Source organism: Mustela putorius, unplaced genomic scaffold (assembly GCF_011764305.1).
Source record: "Mustela putorius furo isolate JIRA1106 unplaced genomic scaffold, ASM1176430v1.1 tig00003859_pilon_pilon_pilon, whole genome shotgun sequence".
NCBI lineage: Eukaryota > Metazoa > Chordata > Mammalia > Carnivora > Mustelidae > Mustela > Mustela putorius.
In genome coordinates this window covers 28,806,650-28,829,704 of record NW_025422011.1, presented here as the reverse complement: position 1 = coordinate 28,829,704, position 23,055 = coordinate 28,806,650, and the positions used below count along the sequence as shown (strand labels likewise).

The 23,055-nt window shown below is 48.3% G+C and overlaps 1 protein-coding gene across 1 annotated transcript in view; it reads left to right on the top strand.

Moving 5' to 3' along the window:
* The first annotated feature begins 9,174 nt into the window (after window positions 1-9,174).
* Window positions 9,175-23,055, top strand: part of SPON1 (spondin 1) — a 257,074-nt gene continuing 243,193 nt past the window's right edge. Inside the window, exon 1 of the mRNA XM_004752023.3 lies at window positions 9,175-9,676. Within this exon, the coding sequence (XP_004752080.1) occupies window positions 9,439-9,676 (238 nt within the window). The 5' untranslated portion in view covers window positions 9,175-9,438. The remainder of the gene's footprint in view (window positions 9,677-23,055) is intronic.

The following is a 23,055-nucleotide window of genomic DNA, read 5'->3' as shown; positions in this document are numbered from 1 at the left end:
ACCAACCTATGGGGATTTTTCCCTCTAGGGACTTCGCAGGAAACACAGAGACCATTTGTCTTGGTCTTTAGCTGCCACTGAAATGTCTCTTACAGATCTGCATGGGCTCTCAAATAGACGGTGATCTTGGGCAAGCCAGTCTTCTAACCTCCTCATGCCTCACTCTGCTCATCTGCAAAATGGGGGTTATAAAAATAGGTTGTCGTGAGGATTAGATGAGTCCCTGTATGAGAAGTAGGCCTGCCTGGGGCCATGCACTCTGATTATAGCAAGCACTTGTAGGCAGGAGGCAGGCCCTGCCATCCTTCCGAGACACAATAAAGGGCCCAGCATTGTCAAGGTCATCACTATTTAACGAATTAATAAAATGTGCTTTATTCTTACTCTCTCTCTTTCTCTTAACCCTCAGTCCCATAAATTTGGTTTCAATTTTCCAAGAGAAATGAGTTTGGGGCTGAACAGTGTTCTGGGGACTTTTTTCCCCCCCAGGTCCTTGCCCTTTTGGTATGTATTTGAGGTAACAGTGGGAGGCAGCTTAGTTAAGCCGAGATCCAATCCATAAACTTGACACCTCAGCAATGGTATGTTCCGGATTGGGAGAGGTGCAAAACTTGGGCCGCAGTTAATTGGAAGGCAAAGAAGGCTTTTGTTTGTTTGCAGCACATAGACACTTCATTATGGTAATAGGAAGAGAGAAGCATCTTTTCCTCTGCCCTTTCTTCGTTTCTCCTATGTATGCTTTTTCGTACTAAATACACATTCTGGCCATTTCTATATTCTCCCTTGACCTCCTCCTCTTTATATGTGTCTCCTTCCCTCCCTCTGTTTCTTCATGGCATCAAGCTGAAAGGATGTGGGTCCATTTTCCTCTCTCAGTGCTTCCTTCCAGCCCTGGGTGTGAGCAGAGGAGCTAACAGCCAACAAGCTCTGGCAGTTCCCCAAGGCCACAGATACACACCTTGCAGGTGACGCCGTCTAACATCCTACCTCTTGGGCTCACACTTGAACACAGCTGTGACCGCCATGTATGTCACCTGGTGAGCCGGGTAGGGGACACAGAGGATTATTCTTTTTTCCATTAGCATTCTAGCAATGGCACATTTATCAAATTGGTCTCTTTATTTGGAAATCAGAGCACAAAGCAGAGAGGAAGTAACAGAGGACACCTAAGCTTTGAGCGTATCTTAAAGGGAGGGTTGGGGCGCAAGATCATACCAGCTTCCGGGTCTCTGTCCCCAAGTCCCACCCAGCTTTGGAACTGGAGACCTATAACCTTGGACAGTCCACTGTCAAAGACAGACCTTTGAAAGACCCCTAAGATGGGACATAACCACAGGTGCATACATATAATCTACTATTCCCCATTCCCACACACGCTGTGGCTTCTCTTCTTGAATCCATTATCTCAGGTCATTCTACCACCATGACACCGCCCCCCTCCCCGCTCCGTGGATCAGGGAAGAACCCACAGAGCTCTCCAGCTCCCTTCTCCCCTCCTACACATCACCATGCACTCTGTCCTCTTCACCCTAAAGAACCCTTCATGCCATCCTTTCTCCAGCCTCAGCCTGTGGCCCTCCTACGGACCGCTGTTGAAGCCTCTGAGCTCTGAGCTTCTACATGTCCATGCCCCACACGCTCACTGACAACCCACTGTCACACAGTGCCACTGAAAAGGTCGCTCTATTACCTCAAGGACACATCCTGCCTTTTCACACACCTCTGCTTTGCACTAGCCATTCCCTTTGCCTAGAACACCTCGTCTCTTGTGCAATCAGTAACTTTTCATTTGTCTTGCAAGAGGGCATCGAGTGCCTTTTCAAATGTCGCATTTTCCTGGGCCCTCACCCCAATCAGAATTAGTCACTCCCTGGGACGCCTGGGTGGCTCAGTTGGTTAAGCAGCTGCCTTCGACTCAGGTCATGATCCCAGCGTCCTGGGATCGAGTCCCACATCGGGCTCCTTGCTCCACGGAGAGTCTGCTTCTCCCTCTGACTCTGCCTTCCACTCTGTCTGCCTGTGCTCACTCTCCCTCTGAAAAATAAATAAATAAAATCTTAAAAAAAAAAAAAAGAATTAGTCACTCCCTTCTCTGGGGGCTCACTAATAGTATATACGATTCTTTGTTTTACAAATATCTCCTTTGTCTGTCTCCGCAGCTTCTTGAAGGCAGGAATTATGTTCTATGTTTATACTACCTTCCTCCTGGTTGATCAATAAATGTTTGTTGAATGAAAGGATTAGATTTCACCAAAAATTCGCCAAACATCTACTTCATGCAGACCCATTATTCTAAACACAGTGGAAAACCCAATGACTCTATTACAAAAAACAAACAATCTAAAATAAGCCCTTGGAGGTGACCTTATGAGCTCGAGTGTTCTTTATTTAATATCGCTGCATGTTCTGTTCTGTATCACCAGGTGGCAGTAGTGTGCTGTGGTCATGTGGTCTAAGCTAGGATGTTCTGAAACTTCCAGGAGGTGGCTTTGCCTGGTGGCGGTGGCTGGATTCAGAGCAAGAAAGCCCCAGGGGGGGTGTGGGCTGAGTCTGGGTCCCATGGCTGGATTTGCAAGGGCTTGTTCTTGGGTGCTACCCACAGCTGCACCTCGCATGCTGCATTGCATTCAGACGCAATGCTCTCTCTTATCCATAAATCCAAAGCAGGGAGGCTGAGAGGTCTCCAGGTTGGGACCAGGTCTACACCTTAGGTCTTTGCCTTGGACCTATTCACACTGTGCAATTCCCTTTAACTTCTTTTAGTGGTGCGTTCCCATTCAGCTGTGCAATGACAGGGGTCTACCTGATGACTTGTGTCTAGCGGAACTCAGACTATGATTACAGCAAGTTGGAGGTCTTAGGTGACCTCTGTTGGAACAGTCATTAAGAGATATGAGCTGATCCCAAACTGCATCACATGTGAAAATGAATAAAACGGAGGGAGTGGCAGTAGAGCAGGCAGGGGCTGGGGGGGGGGGCATCTGCTTCAACAATCCTGGCTCTGAAGCCCAGTAAGAGAACTGCTGGAGAGGGAGAGAAGACTGGTGAGATGTCCAGTGACATCTGGTGCTGCCTCCCTCCTCATTCCCAATTCCATCTCAGGATGGGGAGAGACTCACCCACTCACGCATGCCTGCAGGCTGTAGACACGAACAGGAAGGGAAACTGAAGTCCAAGAGGCAGAGAGGTTCACAGCCAGATTAGCATTGTGCAGAAGGCAGGAGGGAATTGAGGACAAGACCACAGGTAGGGGAATCAGCCTTGGAAGAATCAAAGAATCAAACCCTTCTGCCTTTGAGGCAAGAGAGGAACTTGGGTTTTGCCGATTTGGTGCCGATGATAGAGCAGATAGAGATCGAAGGAAGTTTTGTCTTCTGTTTGGGGGTTAGAATAAGAGACCGGGTTATCCCCTCCTTCCTATCAAAAAGCGAGAATATCAAGGGTGATTGAGCAGGCCTGAGCAGGTGGTAAGGAGTAGAAGAGAGACGTAAGGTATTGGGAAGAATGGGAGAGGAAACTGACTAGGAAGAAATTTAAAAACCGTTTAAGAACAGAATTCAGGGGTTTGTAGTAAGGCAATTGGTGGGGTTATCAGGCTTAATGCAGCAGAACTCAGAAGTCTGAGATAGCGCGATGGTTCTGCTTAGTTGATCTAGGGTTGGGGGTTAGTTGGCGATGTTAGCCAGAGAAGTAAAAAAGATGACGTCATGAAGAGCCTTCATGACGCGGTTGAAATGGTTAAGCATGGTGTCCAGATGGGGTGGGAAAGGAGTTGACAACAAGATGGGCTGGGAAAGTCAGAAGTGAGTAAGCAATAGTAGGTCTCAGTGACACGGGAGGGTCAAGGGGGTGAGGACGTGGGAAAGCTACAAGTGGAATGATGGAGGGCTGCTGGAAATCCAGATCTCCAAAGGGAGGTTTCTGTCACTGATGGCTGCTGACATGGAGGGAGCCACGCTTGTCGGACTAAAAGAGGATAGACAGATGGCGGTGTAGCACTCAGACTTTTTAGTCTCCCAAGACTATAGCAAGTGTTAGGGTGGGCAGGAAGCTGCTGGCCAGTGGCAGAGTTTCCTGTGGCTGCAGGAGAATGACCTGGAGGCTATAGATGATGGAGGTAGGACGAGGGGGAGGATGAAGAAGTGTAGCCTGGATGCTTTAAAGTTAGAGGGACTTTTGAAGGACATTTAGAATGCCTCTTTGGATGCAGCAGTGGGAAAGAGGTAGAGAAATGCTCAAGGGCAAAACTGAGTGGAGGTCAAAGGACTGGAGAGATCAGGTGAACAGAGACCTCACAATTTGGGTGGAATTGTGATATGGACCCAATCAGCTTCAGAATTCCAAAGGTAGGGTCGTTCCATAGGATATGGCTGATGCCTGGGAACACAGCAGGTGCTGGGTAAATATCTCTTCAGTTAATTGATCTTTTTTTTTTTTTTTAAAGTAAGTTCTGCACCCAACATGGGGCTTAAACTTACAACCCTGAGATTGTGAGTCACATGCTCTATTGACTGAGTTGCCCAGGTGCCCCATTTGATTTTTCTTTTATAATTTTAAAAAATTTTCCTTCTTTTTAAAATATTTATTTATTTATTTAGGAGAGAGAATGAGAGAGAGTCAGCGCACAAGTGGAGTGGGGGGCAAAGAGAGAGGGAGGGAGAGAAGCCGACTCCTTGCTGAGCTGAGAGCCCAACACTCACTTGATCTCACCACTGTGAGATCAAGACCTGAGCCAAATCAAGAGTTGGCCTCTTAACCAACTAAACCCCCCAGACACCCCTAAAAATTTTCCTTCTTGTATTCATCTTCCATAACTTAGTCCCGAAACATATTGGCTCACCGGTAGACAGCTTTTCCGCATGAAAGGTTACAAATAGATTTTTCACAGTGATTCAGCTTCTGTTATTATCTATCTGCTTTCTTTTTCTAGAAACCCCTTTCCATGGAAGCCTCTGAGGATAACTCTAGGAGTTCAAGAAGCATAGGTATTTCCCGATTCTTGTTCTAAATTAATGAGAGTCACAATACTAATTTTTGCATTAAGTCATTTTGAGGTTTACAAATTACAACCACAGTTACCCATGTATTTCTTAAAACCCCAGGAGGAAGGCAAAATGGGTGTTACTGTTTTCAGTTTTGTACATTGAAAATAGTTTAAGCTGGTCCTGTGATGCCAAGAGCACTCAACTTTGCATAGCCAGATGTGGGAAAGCCAGATTAGAACCCCTGCATTTCAAGTCTGAGGCAGTGGTTTCCTAAACTCTGGCTTGAATTTGTTCGAAGTGCAGATTCCATAGGTCTGGGGTAGGATTTTGGAATCTGCTTTTGAGGCAAACATCTACTGCTGGTGCTTCAGCGGACATACTCTGAAAAACACTATCTAGAAACTCCTTTTTCCCTTCTCTTTTAAAGGAAAAAAAAAAAAAGGCTGATTTCCCCTCTTACCAATCAAAGGAATTTTTTTTCCCTTTTTTGGGGGGGTCTTGGATAAGTAGGGCCCTCAGCTCTTCTTTTCTGTGACTTACCCACACACACTGATAAAGTTAATTATCTGCCCAGGCTAAATGACTTTCCCTAGCAACACCCTAGCAACTAACATCAGCTCTGCCTTAGGCTACAAAACTGGAAAGAGATTTCTTGAAGTCCAGTGTATTTTACAGCAGAACAAAACATCTGAACAGGAAATTACATAGAAAGTAAAGTGGATTCAGAGCTAAGAGATGAGACTGAGACACACACGAAACAGTTCATGACAATCCACGAGAACGCAACAGTCAAAATACAAAACCTTCTCCTTTTAAGTTCTACTGAAGTCCAGAGGAGAGAATGCAGGATCTCATTCCAAGGAAGAGAGAATATAACTGGGTTGTAGGAGGGGAAGGTATTCTAGGTGACGGGAAGCTACTGGCAAAGATGTTAAGGTAGGACTGAAAGCGGGGGACACAGGGAACCCAGCTGGCGCTCTGAGAGCTTAGTCTGGGATCTATATCCAAATCATGGAGAGCGTTGAAGGTCACTTGAAGAACTTGGGCTGTGAAAGACTTTTTATTCCTAGAACATGATGTGCGTGGAGAATAGGGTGTTGAACCACAGAGGCAATCCCTACCCTTACAGAGCTTAGAATCTAGTGATGGAGACAGATGTGGAATAAGTGCACAATGTAAAAATCAAACCTAAAAATGAATATGGAATTATAAATCTTGAGAATATTAAGAGAAAATATATCCGATTCCAGGAGAGCATATAAAGAGGAGCATATAAATAGGCAATCAGGAAGGACTCCTCTGAAGAAGCAGTTTTGCACGGAGATCTGAGAGAGGCTCAGGAGTTGGCTGGGGATGGTGGCAGGTAGGAGAGACTCAAGCGTGGGGCGCCAGGAGGAGAGAACAGCACAGGCGCATGCTCAGAGCACCTGGGAGCCCTGGTGACTGGAGCCTGCGACAGAAGGGGTGCATGGACCGAGAGGATTCCGGAGGGCATTGGAGGCCATGCTGAAGGTTCTTTCTTTCTTCTGAGAGCCCCAGAAAGCCACTGAAATGGATTTTAACCTTGGGATTAACATTCAAATCTGCATTTTAAAAAAGGATCATTTGGACTTCTGTGCAGAAGGCATATTGAAAAGGAAACAAGAGTGGACATGGGCAGCCCAATTAGGAGGCTGAGAGATGGTGACACCTGACTGGTGTGGTGGCGGAGGAGAGGGAGAGAAATGGACAGGTTCAAGAGGTAGTTAGAAGGTGAAACTTGGTGATGGATTGGAGGTGTGGGGAGAGAACAGAGGTCTGACGTGGCAGCAGAGCTGGGTTGGGAAATCTAGCCTGGAGAGTGGCAGTTGGGCCACTTAGAGCCTGCTGTCATAGCCCAGATGACGAGGTCAGCGCTGCATAGTGGGAAGGACCCCATTCTGGTGCTCGGTGAGACCTATTTTAAATCTTGTATCTTTTTCCCTTACTAGCTGTGGCACCTAGACAAGAGAATTTATAGGTTCCTAATTTGGGAAACGAGGCAGGAGGGGAAATGGACCTCCTTCTTGACATGGTTTTCCTGTCAACGTTTAATAAAAAATTAACTCTTCCATGCCTGCCCACTCCGTCCTTGCCCAGATCCATGTTAGATTTGAATACGTTGATTTAGATGAAAAGAGCATGTTTTGGGGTTCTTGGACATAGAGTAAGATCTGTAAAGGCAGAAGCCACATTTTATGCATCCCTGTAAACTCACTGCTGTCCTCTGAGATAAAATCTCACACAGTACTTATTTTAGTTTGTAGCATATATCACAAGCATAACTTGAAAAGATTCAGTAACTATGTACTTAGTGTTTCCTTTTCTCACTGAATTGTAAGATCCATGAAGACAAGTAATAAGTCTATCTTGCGTCCTGGCGCTGAGCACATGGAGGGCCCTCAACATAAATGAATGAACGAATGAAAGAATGAATGAATGAATGAATTTTTTCCCTGTGGTACCCGCTGCTCAGCACAGACTGGGCCAAATCTGCACTCAACAGAAGCGTCTGGATGACTGGGACTGTGCACTACGGAATCTAGCATCAGCTCAGCCGGTGACACAGGAGAAAATTCACTCGGGACACAGATGTGAATCCGAGTGTCACCTCTATAAAGGAGGGCTGGTCAGCTGGATCAGGAGCTGCTGAAGGTCAAGGAAGGTCAGGACTGAGAAAAGAGCAGAACTGGCTTCAGTAAGGAGACACTTGCGGGTGACTTCCGAGAGGGTGCCCAGTTAACAGTCTCAGCGGGAGTCCCAGGACACAGATTGAAAAGTTAAGCGAACCGGTGTGGATGAATGGAGATCTCCCATGCAGACAGCTCTTCCGAGCTATTTGTTAGTGACGTCAAAAGGAAAAACCTGACCAGGAAAACAAAGGAGATTGCTTTATAAATGTAGGCCCTTAAGATGTGTTGATGACCCAGGGGGAGGAAAAGGGGGTCACTAAAACTCGTGAAACCATCTGGAGAGGGTTGCTTGTGCACACTGAGGGGAGGCACGGGCCTTAAGGCATCTCCCCAGTGGGCCTGGTCTTCCCTGCTGTAGTACCCAGAACCAGCCCAGAACGACCCATGGGGATGGAGGCGGGGAGCCCTGGAGGCTAGCCCTAGTGTTTTATCTGGGTCATTTCCTGGAACTGTAGCACCGCCTAGAGGAAGGGCGTTATTAGCCTGGAGGCTTACACAGGTCCCTCCAGACCAAATAAATCGCCAAGGCCTCACAGTAGGTGAGGGGCGGGACTAAAGCTTGCTTCAGGTTTGTCTCCAGGGAAACGCTGGGAGCGATTCCTTCACCTGGGCCTTTTCCCGTCTGGCTTTCGGATTGATGCCTCAGGCTCGGTTCCTCTCTAAACATCGGTTCCTGGGGACGGAGAACCTGAACCAAACTCTAAGCCAAGAAAACACAGACTTTTCTTTGAACCTTTCGAAACTCCTTTTTAGGGCTACATGAGGACTTACCCGGGCCTTGGACACTTCTGTCTTTGGGGTCTTGGGGGTGGGGGGCGTCTCTTTCCTTCATAAAACAATAGTAAACATTCTATTTTATGACTGTGTAGGTATAAGTAGAAATACATTAACGTTATATAGGATAACATTTTATTAGACCGAAATGGTTTTTTCTTCTTCTGATTTTAAAGAAAATATTTTCAGGAGTCTCCAAAAATATTTCAGGCCGTAGGCGCTGTGCCTACTGGGCGCAGCTGGGTGAGTCATTCGGCTCCTTTCTCATCCTCCAGCCTGACCTGCTCCAAAAGAGCAATAGAGTCCAACAGTCATGGCATCCGACCCTCACTTAACTGTTCATAGCAGCAGGCCTCAGTCTGCTCATCTGTAAAACGAGTGAAAGTGCGGTCCTGTTTGCTGTGCGCAGGGAGAGTGGAGAGTGGAGCAGATACCCTTCGCCAAGCACCCAGTTGCAAAGTAGGTGTGCAACAAAAGTTAGTTTTCAGTCTTTCCCTCCCTGGAGCACTCGACCGCGCAGGGTGCAAAGCTGTAGCTGGGGTGGGGACCTCAACCTCCTTGGTGGTGGGACAGAACCCGTCGCGTCCCCGTGCCTTATGATTTCCTCGCCAGACCCTGGGAATTCGGCGTCGCAAAACAAACACGGCCGCGCCGCTAATCGCCCGCTCGGAAACAAAACAGCGCTGCGCTCGGGGATCTGGGCAAGATGAGCCCGCCCTCCTCCCCCTACGCCGCCGCCCTCCCTTCCTCGCGCGGCTCGGGAGCTCAGCTCAGCTCAGCTCAGCGCAGCGCGGCGCAGCTCCGCAGCCGCCAAGGCGAGACCGGCACGGTCTCCCGGTTGCCAGCGCCGGCTCCGAGCTCCCGCTCCTCGCCCGGGCTCCGCCGGGTCTCGCTTCTACGGGGACCCTCGGGCAGGCGTCGCGTGGCGAGGGCCGGCGGCAGCCGCACAAAGTTGAGCGCCCGCGAGGATGAGGCTGGCCCCAGCACTCCTGAGGCTAAGTCGGAGTCCAGCGCTGCTGGCCCTGGCGCTGCCCCTGGCCGCGGCGCTGGCCTTCTCCGACGAGACCCTGGACAAAGTGCCCAAATCGGAGGGCTACTGCAGCCGCATCCTGCGCGCCCAGGGCACGCGGCGCGAGGGCTACACCGAGTTCAGCCTCCGCGTGGAGGGCGACCCCGACTTCTATAAGCCGGGAACCAGCTACCGAGGTAAGTGGCCCGGCGTGGCGCCGGGGGCGCGGCCCCCGGCCCCCGGAAGGGCGCCGACCGCGCGGTGCCGGAGGAGGGCGCACGGTCCCCGGGCGCACGCTGCCGGCGGAGCCCAGCAGGGGCCCTCTGTCCTGGCTGCCCTCAGCCCCTGTCGCCGCGAACCCTGCGCGGCTCCCGAGCCAGCGTCCGGGGCCGTCGCGGGGGCCGCAGCCAGGCGGTGCAGCCCCAGTTCGTAAGCGCGGTCCCCGGGCGTGGGCTGCAGCCGAGCTACGCGCCACGCCGGCCTGGCTGGGAGGCAACCTGGCTTCCCCCCTCCCTCCCGCCCCCTAGCCCGCTCCGGGAGAGCAGTGGAAACCCGTCTTCCTCCGGATCCGCCTCTGGAGTGGAGGGAACCTTGGTTTCTCTCTGTTGGGTCCCAGACCAGGTGGGGGACAGGCTTCCCTCTCTCCCATCCCTGAAGGGGAGGATACCAGCTTCTCTGAGACCAGCCCCCGGGACGGTCACTCCAGCTTCCTTGGACAGACGACTTCAGGAAAAGGGACTTAAGCTTCTCCCTTGACTGGTCCCGGGGCACGGGGAGGAGAGGAGGAAGAGTCTGAAGCTTTGGGAAGGGCCCTCGGAAAGAACTCCAAATTATTTTCCAGGCGAGGGAGAAGAGTCTGGATTTCTAGGACAGGCTCCGGATGGAATCGGCCTCCAAGGAGCGCTGTGAGGATTCGGAATAGGAAGGGAAACCCCGTGAAGACGGAAAGGAAAGCCCAAATTCCCGAGACCTGCTCCCTGGAGGCCGGAGGATCCTGGCTCCAGCCACCCCGAGGTTCTGCTGCTGGGGGGATGTCGCGCCTACACTCCTCCGCCAAGCGCGGGCTTTCAGGGGCGCGGGGAGGGGGATGTCCAGGCAGGTGAGCGCCTCCTGGGCAGGAGAGCCGCTCAAACCGCGCAGACCTAAAGCCCCCTGACTCCATCCCCACCGCCCACCACCTCTCTCCGCAGCCCAGCATCTCCCCTGGACATCTTTTACCCGCGCAGCAGCCGCCGTTCTCCTGTTGGGTGACAGGACCTGGGGCAGGGAAGGAAGGCTGCCCGGTTTCACGTGGGGCCCCGCGGGCGGGGAGTGACGGGCTGCTTGTCCCCCGCGCCCCTCGCCTCTTCGTAAGGCCGCCCTGGCGCCTCGCGGGTAAGAGCGGGTCTTGGGGGCAGCTGGTGGGCTCCAGGCCGCTGCCCTTGCATCCCCGCCTTCCGGGTTCCCAGGGCTCTGCGGCAGGAAGCGGTGGAGAGCCCTGGAGAAAGTTTGGGCCACTGTCAGCGGGCGCACCCGCCGCACAGGCCACCGTAAGCAGCCGCTACCATTCTCTGAACGCTCCTCCCGGTTCCCCCGATCATGTCCCCGGGATCGTGTCCCAGACTTTGTCCACCTGGAGCTTCCCAGAGCGGCGTCCGGGCGCCCCCCGCACACAGCAGCGCTCAGCGCCTGGCGAGCCCCTCTGACCCCCGCGCACAGGCCAGCGGGACCCTCGGTACTGCGCGCAGAAGGAGCCCCCGGCCCAACCCGGGGAGGGAACCCGCGGGATAGCGGGGCTTGCGGGTGCGGCCTCAGCCTTTCCGAGGAGCTGGGAGACAGCCAGTCCTCTCCGTGGACCAGAGGGAGGCGGGAGTACTCCCCTTGGCCTCCTGAGGCCTCACCAAAAACCCAGGACCTGGTTTCCCTGGGGAACCCGCCCAAGCTCCACGTGGCAGGGAAAGAGGCAGCTTTGGAGTCGGACGGACTTGGCTTTAGTAGCTGTGTGACCTTGCGCAAGTCTTTTAATTTCTCTGAACTGATTTCCCAGCAGTGGAACTAGCTATTTACCCAACCGCTCTGGTGGTTGTAAGGAGTAAATGAGATGACAGAGTTGAGTCGCCCGAGGTGCCCAGGACATGTTTGCTTGAGTTGGATTAAACCTTTTTGGTTTAATAACAGAGGGATGTGCCTAGTCAGATCTGATTTGGGTGTGTGTGTATGTAACTAAAAGTAGGTGTTCTCAGCACTGCTTAGTCCAATCTACAAATGAATGGTGGCTATCTGGGTCCTCATGAATTAATGGAATGAATGAACGAGTGATTTTTTTCGTATTAGCCCAAGACTGTTCTTAGTATAAGCCCAAGAGGATATTTTTAGGTGATTTAGGCAAGTCGAGGGGTGCATGCCCCTGTCCTACCAGGCATTTCTTCCCACACAAATCCTCCCTGTTGGGCTGAGCATGGGCGGCTGGTACCCTAACCTTGGGGAGTAGAGGCCCCTGGTATTCTCATGATTGGCAGAATCTCCATGACCTGGAGGTGAGAACCCGGACTGGGTGTGGGGGGCACCAGACTTCCACCGATAGGTTTTTCCAGCCTAAACATTAGCCTTTTGGACTGTGACTCCTCACTAGGGCTATTGGCCTGCAGTCTCCTTTTCTCCCTTCTGGTGCCTGAGGGATCTTGAAAGGAAGATGTTGCAGGAACCCTGCTGGGGCCTTCTGAGCAAATACCCTGAGATTAGCAAACCTGATTCCGCCACTCAAAGTTAGGAGGAAAAGGGCGCTCGCCTAGTTAGTTTGTGACATTTTCTGTTGGCTTATACTTTCTTAGAATAATTATGTTAAAAGTAAATCGAATGCATTCTGTTCAGGGTATTGACTCAGGGCCGTGGGAGTTAACATTCCTCTGGTGTTCTGGTTGCTTTTTTACTTTTTCTTGAGTTAGAGCCCCTCACAAGCCTTGGAATCAATGGCTTGTTTTCCTGCCTGAAATCTTTGTCTCCAGAATTCCTGTTCATCCCTGAATAGCTTCTGCTCTCCATGCCCCCCACCCAGGATCTGCTTTAGGTATTCTACACTGGATTAAAATGGGCACTGTGTTTAAAAAAAAAAAAAAAATATATATATATATATATATATATATATATATATATATATAGAGAGAGAGAGAGAGAGAGAGAGAGAGAGATATGACATGAGACTTCTTCTCAACAGCCAGGATCCAATGGAGATTATTATTCAGGCTTTTCTAAATTGTTAGTACTATATTGACTTCCTTCTCTCTCCCACCACTTCTCTCTACTCTCCCTCCCTCTTCCCCCTATCCCCCTCCCTTGGCAATAACTGTGCTTTAGAAAGCTCTGAAAGGCCTGCTCTGTTTCTGACCATGGCCTCCTTTGACAAGGAGATTACAGTGATTAAAAATAACAAGTTGAGGATCCTCAAGGGGCTTCCCATATAGGAGGACAATTTGCAGGACCAGCCATTCCCAGATCACAATTTCAAGCCAAATAGAAGAAAATCAGCTGAAATGTTCAAGAATTGATTGAAAATAAAAGAGGCTCTTTTGTCTAACGAAAGGTCTGTTTATGAGGAAAATAAAGCCAGACCCTGGCTAATGAGAGTGGCTTTTCCTAGATGCTCTTTAAAGGGAAATTTCAAGGAACTTGATGAGAAAAGAATGTCCAGTTGCGGTTTCAAAAGCTTGTCCAACTTCAAGCACAATTGCGGGATTTATTCTAAACAGGGAGGTCTGGAAACCTCCAAAGCTGCCTGGCTTTCTCTTTCTTTATCCCCCCCTGGGGCACACAATGCCATAGGAGTGGGTGTCCCGGAGAGCCCCATCTCAGTCTGGTAGAAAGAGCTTAGGCTTTGATGTTGACTGGGTCTGTTTCAACTTCTGCTCAGTCGTATATTCACTGTGTGACCTCAGGCAGGCCACTTCACCTCTCTGAGCCATAATTTCTCCAGCTGTAAAATGAGAGAGCTCCCCCACTCCTTACAGCATCGCTGGGAGAGTCAGACATAATCTTTTTGTGGTGGGGGGGGGAATCTGTCATAGAGTAAGTGCTCAAAAATATATATATAATAAGATGATTATTTTGGAAATAGAAAAATACTTGATGGAGACACTGGATGAGACATTGTGTAAGTACTTCCTACTCATCTGACTTATTCTTTCCATTACTTTGAGGTAATTTATTGTTATTCTTATTTTACAGATGTGATGACCAACTCTCAGAGAGGTTTAGTAACTTGCCCATGATCACACAGCTAATAATCAGTAGAGTCAGGATACAAACTAAGGGATGTTTGACTCCTAAACATATGTTCTTAACCAGCCTTCTATATTGACACAGTAAAATGAAGGGGGAATAAAATGAATTCACTCTAGCTACCCTTGGGCTTCTGGATGGTGAGTCTTCATTGAAGGGAAGGAGCAACATTTCAAGATAATAACTGACATATCTTGGGATACAAAGTATAAAGTGATGGCTCCTTATTTACATTTGCTTTTTTTTTTTCTATAGACTTCAGGATTGCATTTCCTCATAAACCAGAGAATTAATTTAGGAACATGAACAACCTTGTCAATCTATAGCCAAGTCCTTTTGTTTGTGGGGAACCAGAAACAAATTGGATAGGGAAAAACCCTAATTTGATGGTTGGTTTATTTTTACATGCAGATGTATACCACCATGCCTACCAAATGATGTATTTGGAAAGTACATATGGAGAATCTGAGAAATTTAAACTGGATAAGGACTTTTAAGTAAACTATTTCTGCTCTAGTGGGGTTTTTAAAAATTAAGTACTGCTGATGAAATTGTAATTCCCTGTAAGTCGCCCCCCCCTCTCCTTTTTTCTGCTACCATCCCCCTCTTTTTTAATCATGTTACTTAATTTTTTAAACTTCCCCCCCTTTAATAACTATTTAGTTCAGATTGATAAAAATTAAGAGTTTCATGAAATGCAAAAAAAAAAAATTAAAACTTAACCAAAAATGAAAGCATATCAAATAGACATTTGTCAAGGTTAGAACTTGGGTACTCCCGGGACGCCTGGGTGGCTCAGTTGGTTAAGCAGCTGCCTTCGGCTCAGGTCATGGTCCCAGCGTCCTGGGATCGAGTCCCACATCGGGCTCCTTGCTCCGCAGGGAGCCTGCTTCTCCCTCTGACTCTGCCTTCCACTCTGCCTATGCTCGCTCTCGCTCGCTCGCTCTCTGACAAATAAATAAATAAAATCTTTAAAAAAAAAAAAAAAAAGAACTTGGGTACTCCCCACGCACGGTGAAGTTGTCATTCCATTGCTGCCGACTGACTCAGCTGGAACAATAGGGTATAACTGCTGATATGTCCACCAACATGGGCTAACATAGCAAGAACTTTTCACCATTCCTCTCCATTTGCTTGTTACACAGAGTGTCAGATGTAGGTCAATATTAATTTTTGTGGGGGAGGAAAACCCCTTACCAAGTTATATTAGTTGAGATACAGGTTAAGCTTGTGTTCCAAAGAGACCCCAAAATACAGTGTTTTAAATAAGAGGTAAATGGGAAGTCTCAGATGATGGACAGCTTTGCTCCACAGGGTCAGCCAGGAGACCAGATTCCTTCTGTTGTGTGGCTCGGCCAAACCCCTAGCACTCTGCTGTCCCATAGGTGGCCACGAGTGACAGCACCTGAAATGTAGCTAGTCCACATTGAGATGTGCTGTGTCAAGTACATACTGGTTGTTGAAAAATTAGGATGAAAGAAAAATAAACTTCTCCAATAGCTTTTTATGTTGATTACGTATTGAGGTGATAATTATATATATTAGGTTAAACAAAACATAGGGCTAAGATTAATTTTACTTGTTTTACACTTATGTCTACCAGATACTTGTTAACAAATACAGTGAATTTCACCTGCCTTGAGCTTATTGCTGCTGGTTACAGTCATGTCACTACCAACACATCTGGGTTCTGGTCAGCTGGCAGCTTTCTTTTGCATCACGTGACCCAGAATGGTGCCCAGCACTTCCAAACACACTCTACTGCTAAGAATTTAGTGACTTCACCACGTCTAGCTGCAAGGGAGCCTGGGAAATAGAACATTTAGCTGGGCAGCCAAATGCCTAGCCAAAACATGGGGAAAGGACTCGTTGTTTTCCAAAAGGATGAAGGTGAAAATGGATTTAAAGGCACAATTAGCTATCTCTGCCACATGTTTTAAGGCACAGTTGTATAAAAACACAGTATTTTAAGGCCTCTCACCCAGTGAAAGGGATCTAGACGGTCTTCTCAACAGCATGTGAGGTTGATATACTTGCTAAATGAGTCCACAGGGAAAGGAGAGTTCCTGTGTGTGTGTGGGAGGAGTATTGGTAAGCTTCATAATGAGAAGAAAAAGGTATGTCAGACTGGCCTGTTCTGTCTCACCTTCTCCCTCAGTAAAGGAGGAAGCTATAAGGACAGAAAGGAATGACGGCGGAAGTGGATGAAATAAGACAACGAGAGAGAGAAGAAGGAGGAGGAGGAGAAGGGAAAATAAACTAAAAGAGAAAAAAACAAAAGCTCCCTGGGGTATATATTCCGAATGAAAATGAAAGACAATTTGAAGAGACAGGAGACCCAGGGTTAGGTTCAAGAGGCACTATGGAAAGCAAAGATCCCATAAGTCAAAATTATTCCTTAAAAATCCTTTCAAATTGTACATAAACTACACAGGTACTAGACTCAAGGTAGCCTTACTTGTGTCCCCTTCCAGACAGTTCTGTTAGTGGGGAATGGAAGCAAACCAACATTTCGCAGAGGTCCAGCGCTGCTAATTGTCCTTCCAGCACTGGAAGGGACCAGTGCTCCCCCAACTGAGTAACAGGTAAAACAAACAGTTTGCTTGTCCCCAACCACAGACGTGACAGGTACAAAATACTCACTGTAATGGGTGAGGGGGTGGGAGTCTCCTCTCATGCACACTCAAGCACGTGTGTGCATTGAATGGAGTGGCAAGTGGCCCAAATTATCAAAGGTGTTCTTTCTTCTATCTTCTTCTGACAGCGTACAGTTGTGTATGTGATGACGTCGTAAATGTCTACAGTATCAGGGAGCTTATCATGTCATAGAATGCTTTCCGCATGGCTGGCCAGCTCTTGCTGGTATACATTTCCCACTTTTATAGAGTGTCTTGGCTGGGCTAGAGTTGGGGCTAGGCTGGGAAGGGTAAGGAGTTCGGTGACATCACCAGATGTCCTTGGGAGCTCCACATAGTCAAGGCTTCTAACTTTCACAGAATATTCAAAACTTCCATGAAAAGTTCTGGAAAAGTCAGACACATCTATGGGATTAGCTGAGGCCCGGAAGACACATGGGAAATAACTTGAACCCTATCTACAGTTGTGGCTCAGGTATTTGCAGATATGCATCCCTGGACTTCAGGAGGGCAGAGAAGGGCTCCAAGCACAAGCCAACCTGCGTGGGGGATAGGAGTGTGGGTGGATGGGCAGAGTCAGAGCAGGTCATAAGAACTGGGTGTTGATTCTAGGTGCTATAGGAAGCTCTTATGATCCTCCTCCTGTCCTCTCCTCCTCCTTCTCTCTTTCTCCTTCTCTTCAGCCTTCTTCATTTCCTTTCTTTCCTTTTCTTTCTTCCCACAGCTGCAACACTACCCTTTGAATTTTACAGACACACCAAGCTCATTCCCACCCCAGGGCCTTTGTACATACGCTTCCCCTTGACGAGAATGGTCATGCCCACATCTTCGTGTGGCTTGCCCCTCATCTTTTAAGTTCAACTCAGATTTTATCCCTTTAATGAGGCTTCTCTGACCACCTGTTTATGTTCCCCATTACATTTGCCTGATTTTGTTTTCATCATAGCCCTTAATCACTCTCTGAAATTATCTTGTGCATCATCTACCTCCTCATGCTGGAATAGGCGCTTTATGAGAACAAGGCCTGTGTCTTTCTTATTTGCCATTTCTAGCACCCAGAACAGTCTATGGACATAACAGGCACTAAATCATCATTCTTGGGGGGCACAAAAAAAACAACAATGAAGAATGCTCACGTGAGATCTCCCTCTAAGAGACTTAGATATGAGAAAGAGAAAGTGTTTGTCAGCCAGAGAAGTGAGACCAGAGACGGGGATCAACAGCAAGGAGGGAGCTCCAGGTGGTGGCAGCAGAGAGAAAGGATGCCCGGTGCCCTGGGGGCACTGCCTGGGGGATGGCACGGTGAGGACCGGCAGATGGCTGGGTCCCAGGTGAAGACTGTTGGGAGGAAGGTGATCCGCATTCTGGAAAGCCAGGTCAGGGATGGTTCAGAGGTGAAGAGCTGAAGGACAGCAAGCAAAAGAGCAAAGGGAAGGGGCTCCAGGTTCAGACACTGGCTCTGATTGAACGAAAAAGGGGGCAGAGAGAGGATTCTTGACCCATCACACCTAGACACCAATTATCAAGTGACTTTCCCTGGAATTACCACTTGGTGGGATTATTTGTGTGGTTTCCAAACCTAGCTATGCATCAGAATCACTTGGAAAAGTAAACAAACAAACCATAGCTTCCCAGACCCACCCCAGACAAAGGGCTGGGTTCCAGAAATCTATTATCTGCCTTTTTTTTTTTTTTTTTTTTTTTTGGTAATGGAGAGGGAGGGAGAAGCAGAGGGAGAAGGAGAGGGAGAAAGAGAATCCTAAGCAGGCTCCACGCCCTGTGGAGCTCGATGTGAGGCTCAATCTCACGACCCTGAGATCATGACCTGAGTTGAAATCGAGAGTAGATGCTTACCCGACTGAGCCACGCAGGCGTGCTCCCCCCAACCTTTTTTTTAAATTTTAAAACAAGATGGGGAGAGACAAATAGAGGGTGACCAAAAGGTAGTCACTTTTCTATGAGCATGCTTCCCCACCACAGCCTCTCCCAGCCCCACCACAGCCTCCCGTGCTCTATGTAGGTGAATATGGCTCACATCACTGCCCTTTCCTGTTACAGTGAGTGGCCAGTAGAATGTCTTCAAAGCTAACATGATAGCAGCCTTTCCCTGCCTTGGCCATGGAATGGTGGGGAGAGAAGAATCAAGAGCTTCCTTTAGGTTGACAACATTCCCAAACTGGCAGAGCCTGAGGCACAGCTGGGCTGGTTGTACTTTCCTCTTGCCAACATTTCCCTTCCGTGTAACTTCCGCTCATGGGTCCAAGTTTGGTTGTCCGGAGATGAGCAAACAAGGTCTCCCCCTTGGCCACATGGCAGCCCTTGAGGTGTTTGTGGAGAAATACCAACTCCAGCGTCTCTTCTCACTCCAATGCCCCCTCTTTCTTCAGCCATTCTTTCTAGGGTGCTGTTTCTCATCCCCTTGCACTTTGTACTCCAGATGTGCCCTGATAGGGATGGAACATGAGGAAGGATTATCTTCCTTGTCCCGAACACTGTGTTTGTGTTAAGCCGGGTCTGGCGTTGGCTGTTTTGGCAGCTGTGCTGTGCTCTGGGATCGTGCTGAACTTCTTGCCAGTTAACATGCCTGTGAACTCCTGGGAAGGCATGTATCCCTCCTCTCCCTGTACTGGTGTGACTGGTTCTTGAATCTAAAATTTGACACTATTCCTCCTGACTTGGTCTTAGCCTTCCTCAGACTTAATCCAGCACGTTTGGGCCCCTCCCTATAGCTGTCAACCACTCATGAATCTGGATTCTGTCACTGAGGAATCGAGCCACATAATCTAATTTTGGATTATCTACAATTTTGATAAGCAGTCTTAGAAATCTCTAGCAAAGCTGATAAGAATAGTTGAGCAGGTCAGGCCTCCTTTGACTTTCCTTGAGTTTTTCCCTAAAGTTGACATCTAGTTAATAGTTGTATTTTTTTAAGATTTTTAAAAAAATTTATTTATTTGCAGGCAGGAGGCAGGCAGAGAGAGGGAGAAGCAGGCCCCCTGCTGAGCAGAGAGCCCGATGTGAGACTCAATCACAGGACCCTGGGATCATGACCTGAGCCGAAGGCAGAGGCTTTAACCCACTGAGCCACCCAGGCGCCCCAACATCTAGTTAATAGTTTTTTTGAAGTCAGCTGATTTGCTGTCATCTCAGTGACCTTTAAGTACCAACTGCCACCTTCCTGGTCAACCACCTCGGTTTAGCCACAAATACTGTTCCCCCAGACTGCTAAGGAATCATACAGTCTAGGCTGAATTACTTTTCTTTCTTTGTTTCAAAATTAGTGGAGGCTCTTTCCATGCAACATGTCAGGAACAAAGTTAACCTAAGTAAAGCAAAAAGAGAATTATTGAGTCTCATATTTGGAAAGTCTAGGGGTGGATCTGGCTTCAGGTATAAATGGATCTAGGAACCCAAAAAGGTTCTCTCCTCCCTCTCTGCTTTCCACACCTTTGTTCTACCTTGTCTGTCTCACTCCTCCTATCCTTTATCTCTTGGCTGTGTTTCTATGAGTTGTCCTCATTTTTCTTACTACAGATAAACTTTCTCCAAATAACAAGGAGGAGAGCCGCCAAGAACCTTGAATGAAAAGCCTTTCAGTTAGTTCTGTAACTAAAAGAAAGGCCCTTGTCCCTTTAACTGTAAACTGGAAAATCTCAGGGAAGGATTCTGATTGGTCCATCTTGGATCATAGACCCAGGTGACTGGGATGTGGAGAGAGACTAAATTTGGGTCATCACTTCTGTGATGTTATGTTTCGGGAGGGAGATCATCCAGCCCCAAAGATCGTCCAAATAGGGGAAGAAGTGAGGCTCCTGGGCAGTGTGCAGCCATGGCGCTACCTGCCCTCACCCATGTTCCCAGCCACACTCTCTTGGCTGACACATTTCCAGGTCCCCAGGAGCTTCCTTCCCACCCATCCTGCTTCCTGTCCATGCAATGGTCAGTTCAGAACTCATTCATCTGGCTCCCAGCTGTCCCATGAAGTGGGAGCACATAGGGGAAAGAATGAGCTTCTCTTGAGCTGTTGCAATGTGCATCATACACATTCCCTCTTTTCATCCTTACAACAAACCCATTAGATGAGAATGATGATCCCTATTTTATGGATGAGAATGATTTATTTTTAAGACAGCTGATCACTTTAACATTTATGTATACTCACTATTACAAATAGTAAATCATTGTCATAATAATAATATGAGATAAATACTATTACTGCCATTTTAGAGGAGATTAGAAACTGCGACCATGAGAGGTGAAGTCACTTGCCCAAGGTTGCACATAGGAAATGGGGTCGGGGGGGACTCAAATCCAGACTTATTAGTTACATCCATTATAGAAAAACAGGTTTTGATTTTTAGATATGTGTGCTATTTCATTTGGAATGGGAGGTGTTTCATCTCTGGCTGGGGATGCTGGATCACTGGCTAAAGAAGACCATCCAGGGGAGGAGGGTAAGCCAACCCTACCATACACACGGCTCATCTTTAGATTTTCAGCCTTATCTTCCCATCTGTCAACCCATCACTAGCATCTCCTCTCTGATCCTGACTGGGTGGGCTCAACTGGGCCAATTTCTAAGTGAAGCATCTGAGTTGCAGCTTCCACGTTCTCTGAACATCATGCAGAGCAGGGAGGGGGCCACGGTGGCTTGTGGACTGCTCTAGTAGTCCTTGGAACCCCCCTGTTGCAAGTTAAGGCAGAAGTTAAATTCTCTGTAGTTGACATGTGGGACATGAGGACTGGGGCAGCTCAGTTACATTTAGCAGGTGGATGGCGGATGCTGGCCCTGGGATGGGTCTGGGGTCTGGTTTGGGGTATTTTCACTGCTGTTGGGGCCGGGGAGTCTGAAGCCCACAGGCAGAGTGGGGAACATGATGGTAGTGGGTGAGCTCCAGTGAGGGTGATAAGCACAACAGATGAACTGGGTAACAGCTCTTCAGAGTGTGTGTTATATGGTTGATGCACCAACCTTTGAAGGACCCAGAAAAGTATTTGGGAACTGGGGTTTGCATATGGCCAGTGTACCCACAGCTGGGGAGAACTCAACCTTGCGCAGAGATTTAAGGCCAAGCTCCAGTGTGAAACGTCGGTCTTCATGTAAGCAAGGCAAGCCAGAGAGGCCCTGGGCACTGGTTTTTAGGGAAGGGCTATTATTCAGTAACCATACAACTTCCAGCCTCATCTTCCTAAAACATAAATCTGAATGTGACATTCCCTAATTAAACCCCCCGTTCCTCCCAACCCAGGATGCCCTCATCTCCTCCAGGGTGGTATCCCAAGGCTTTGAAGGCTTTGAAGTTTCTACCCCCTGTTTGCCTTCTTCCCCTGACCTCTAGCATACCTACTCTTCCTCCCAGCTTGCATTTTATGAAATACAGAATTGCTTCCGGTTTCCAAAGCCGAGACTGGCTTGTCATGCCTTTCCCTCTCCCTGGAGTGCTGTTAGTCCTCTCGTCCACTGAACAAACTCCTGTTCCTCATTCAACTTGGCGCTCAAATGCTACATCCTTCTGGAAGCCTCCTCTGGCTCCCACAGTAGACCCAGATCCTCCCTCCTCTGGGATCCCAGAGCACTTTGTTCCTATCTCCATAACAGCCATCATAAGCTATACAAAATATCTGCAGATGTGTCTTTGATTTATGTATTTATGTATTTATTTATTTGAGAGAGTGAGCGAGAAAGAGAGCACAAGATGGAGGAGGGTCAGATGGAGAAGCAGACCCCTTGCTGAGCAGGGAGCCCATGCGAGGCTCGATCCCAGGGCCCCGGGATCATGACCCAAACCAAAGGCAGACTCTTAGCTGACTAAGCCACCCAGGTGCTCCCCAGATGTGTCTTTTCTTCCCAGCTTTTAGATTATATGATCCTAGAGGGAGAAGCCCTGTTTTTTCTCTGTGTTTCCAGAGGCAGAGCCCTGGGCTGTCAGAGACAAATGCTCAGTAACGAAAGGATGAGGGAGGCTAACACACTCCACATAGTAACCCAGGGGGATTTTGGAGGAGGGACCAGAGCAGGAGGGAGCCCACTATGCATTGAAGACAAACGAACACCTTCTCATTCATTCATTCATTCATTCATTCAATGAGTCTTTTTTTTTTTTGAAGATTTTATTTATTTATTTATTTGACTGAGAGAGATCACAAGTGGCAGAGAGAGAGGGAAGCAGACTCCCTGCTGAGCAGAGAGCCCGATGCGGGGCTCGATCCCAGGACCTCCCAGGACCTGAGCTGAAGGCAGAGGCTCAACCCACTGAACCACCCAGGCGCCCCCATTCTATGAATCTTTATTGAGCATTTACTGTGTGATAAAAGGCACACTAAAGGCTAAAAATATAGTGCAGCTTAAGACAGACTTGATCTCTGCTCTCGTAGAGTTTACAGGTTTTTAGAGGAGACCAGCATTTAACATATAATTCACAAGTAAGTATATACTTAAAATGGGTGAGAGGAATCTGGAAAAGGGAATGTGTGTTGGAAGGTTATAGTGTGTGTGGGGCTGAGGGGACGTCACAGCAAACCCTGTACTGGGTGTGATGAGCTACAGGAAGATTATTCATTACAAGTGCTCCCCAGAACCTGGCCTGTGAGGATCATCCCCAAATCCTGTGAGGATGATCCCTGCTGCAGTCCTCTCAGGGGTCCTTCAGGGGCACCTCCTAGAGTTTTTCTTGGGTGGTTCAGTG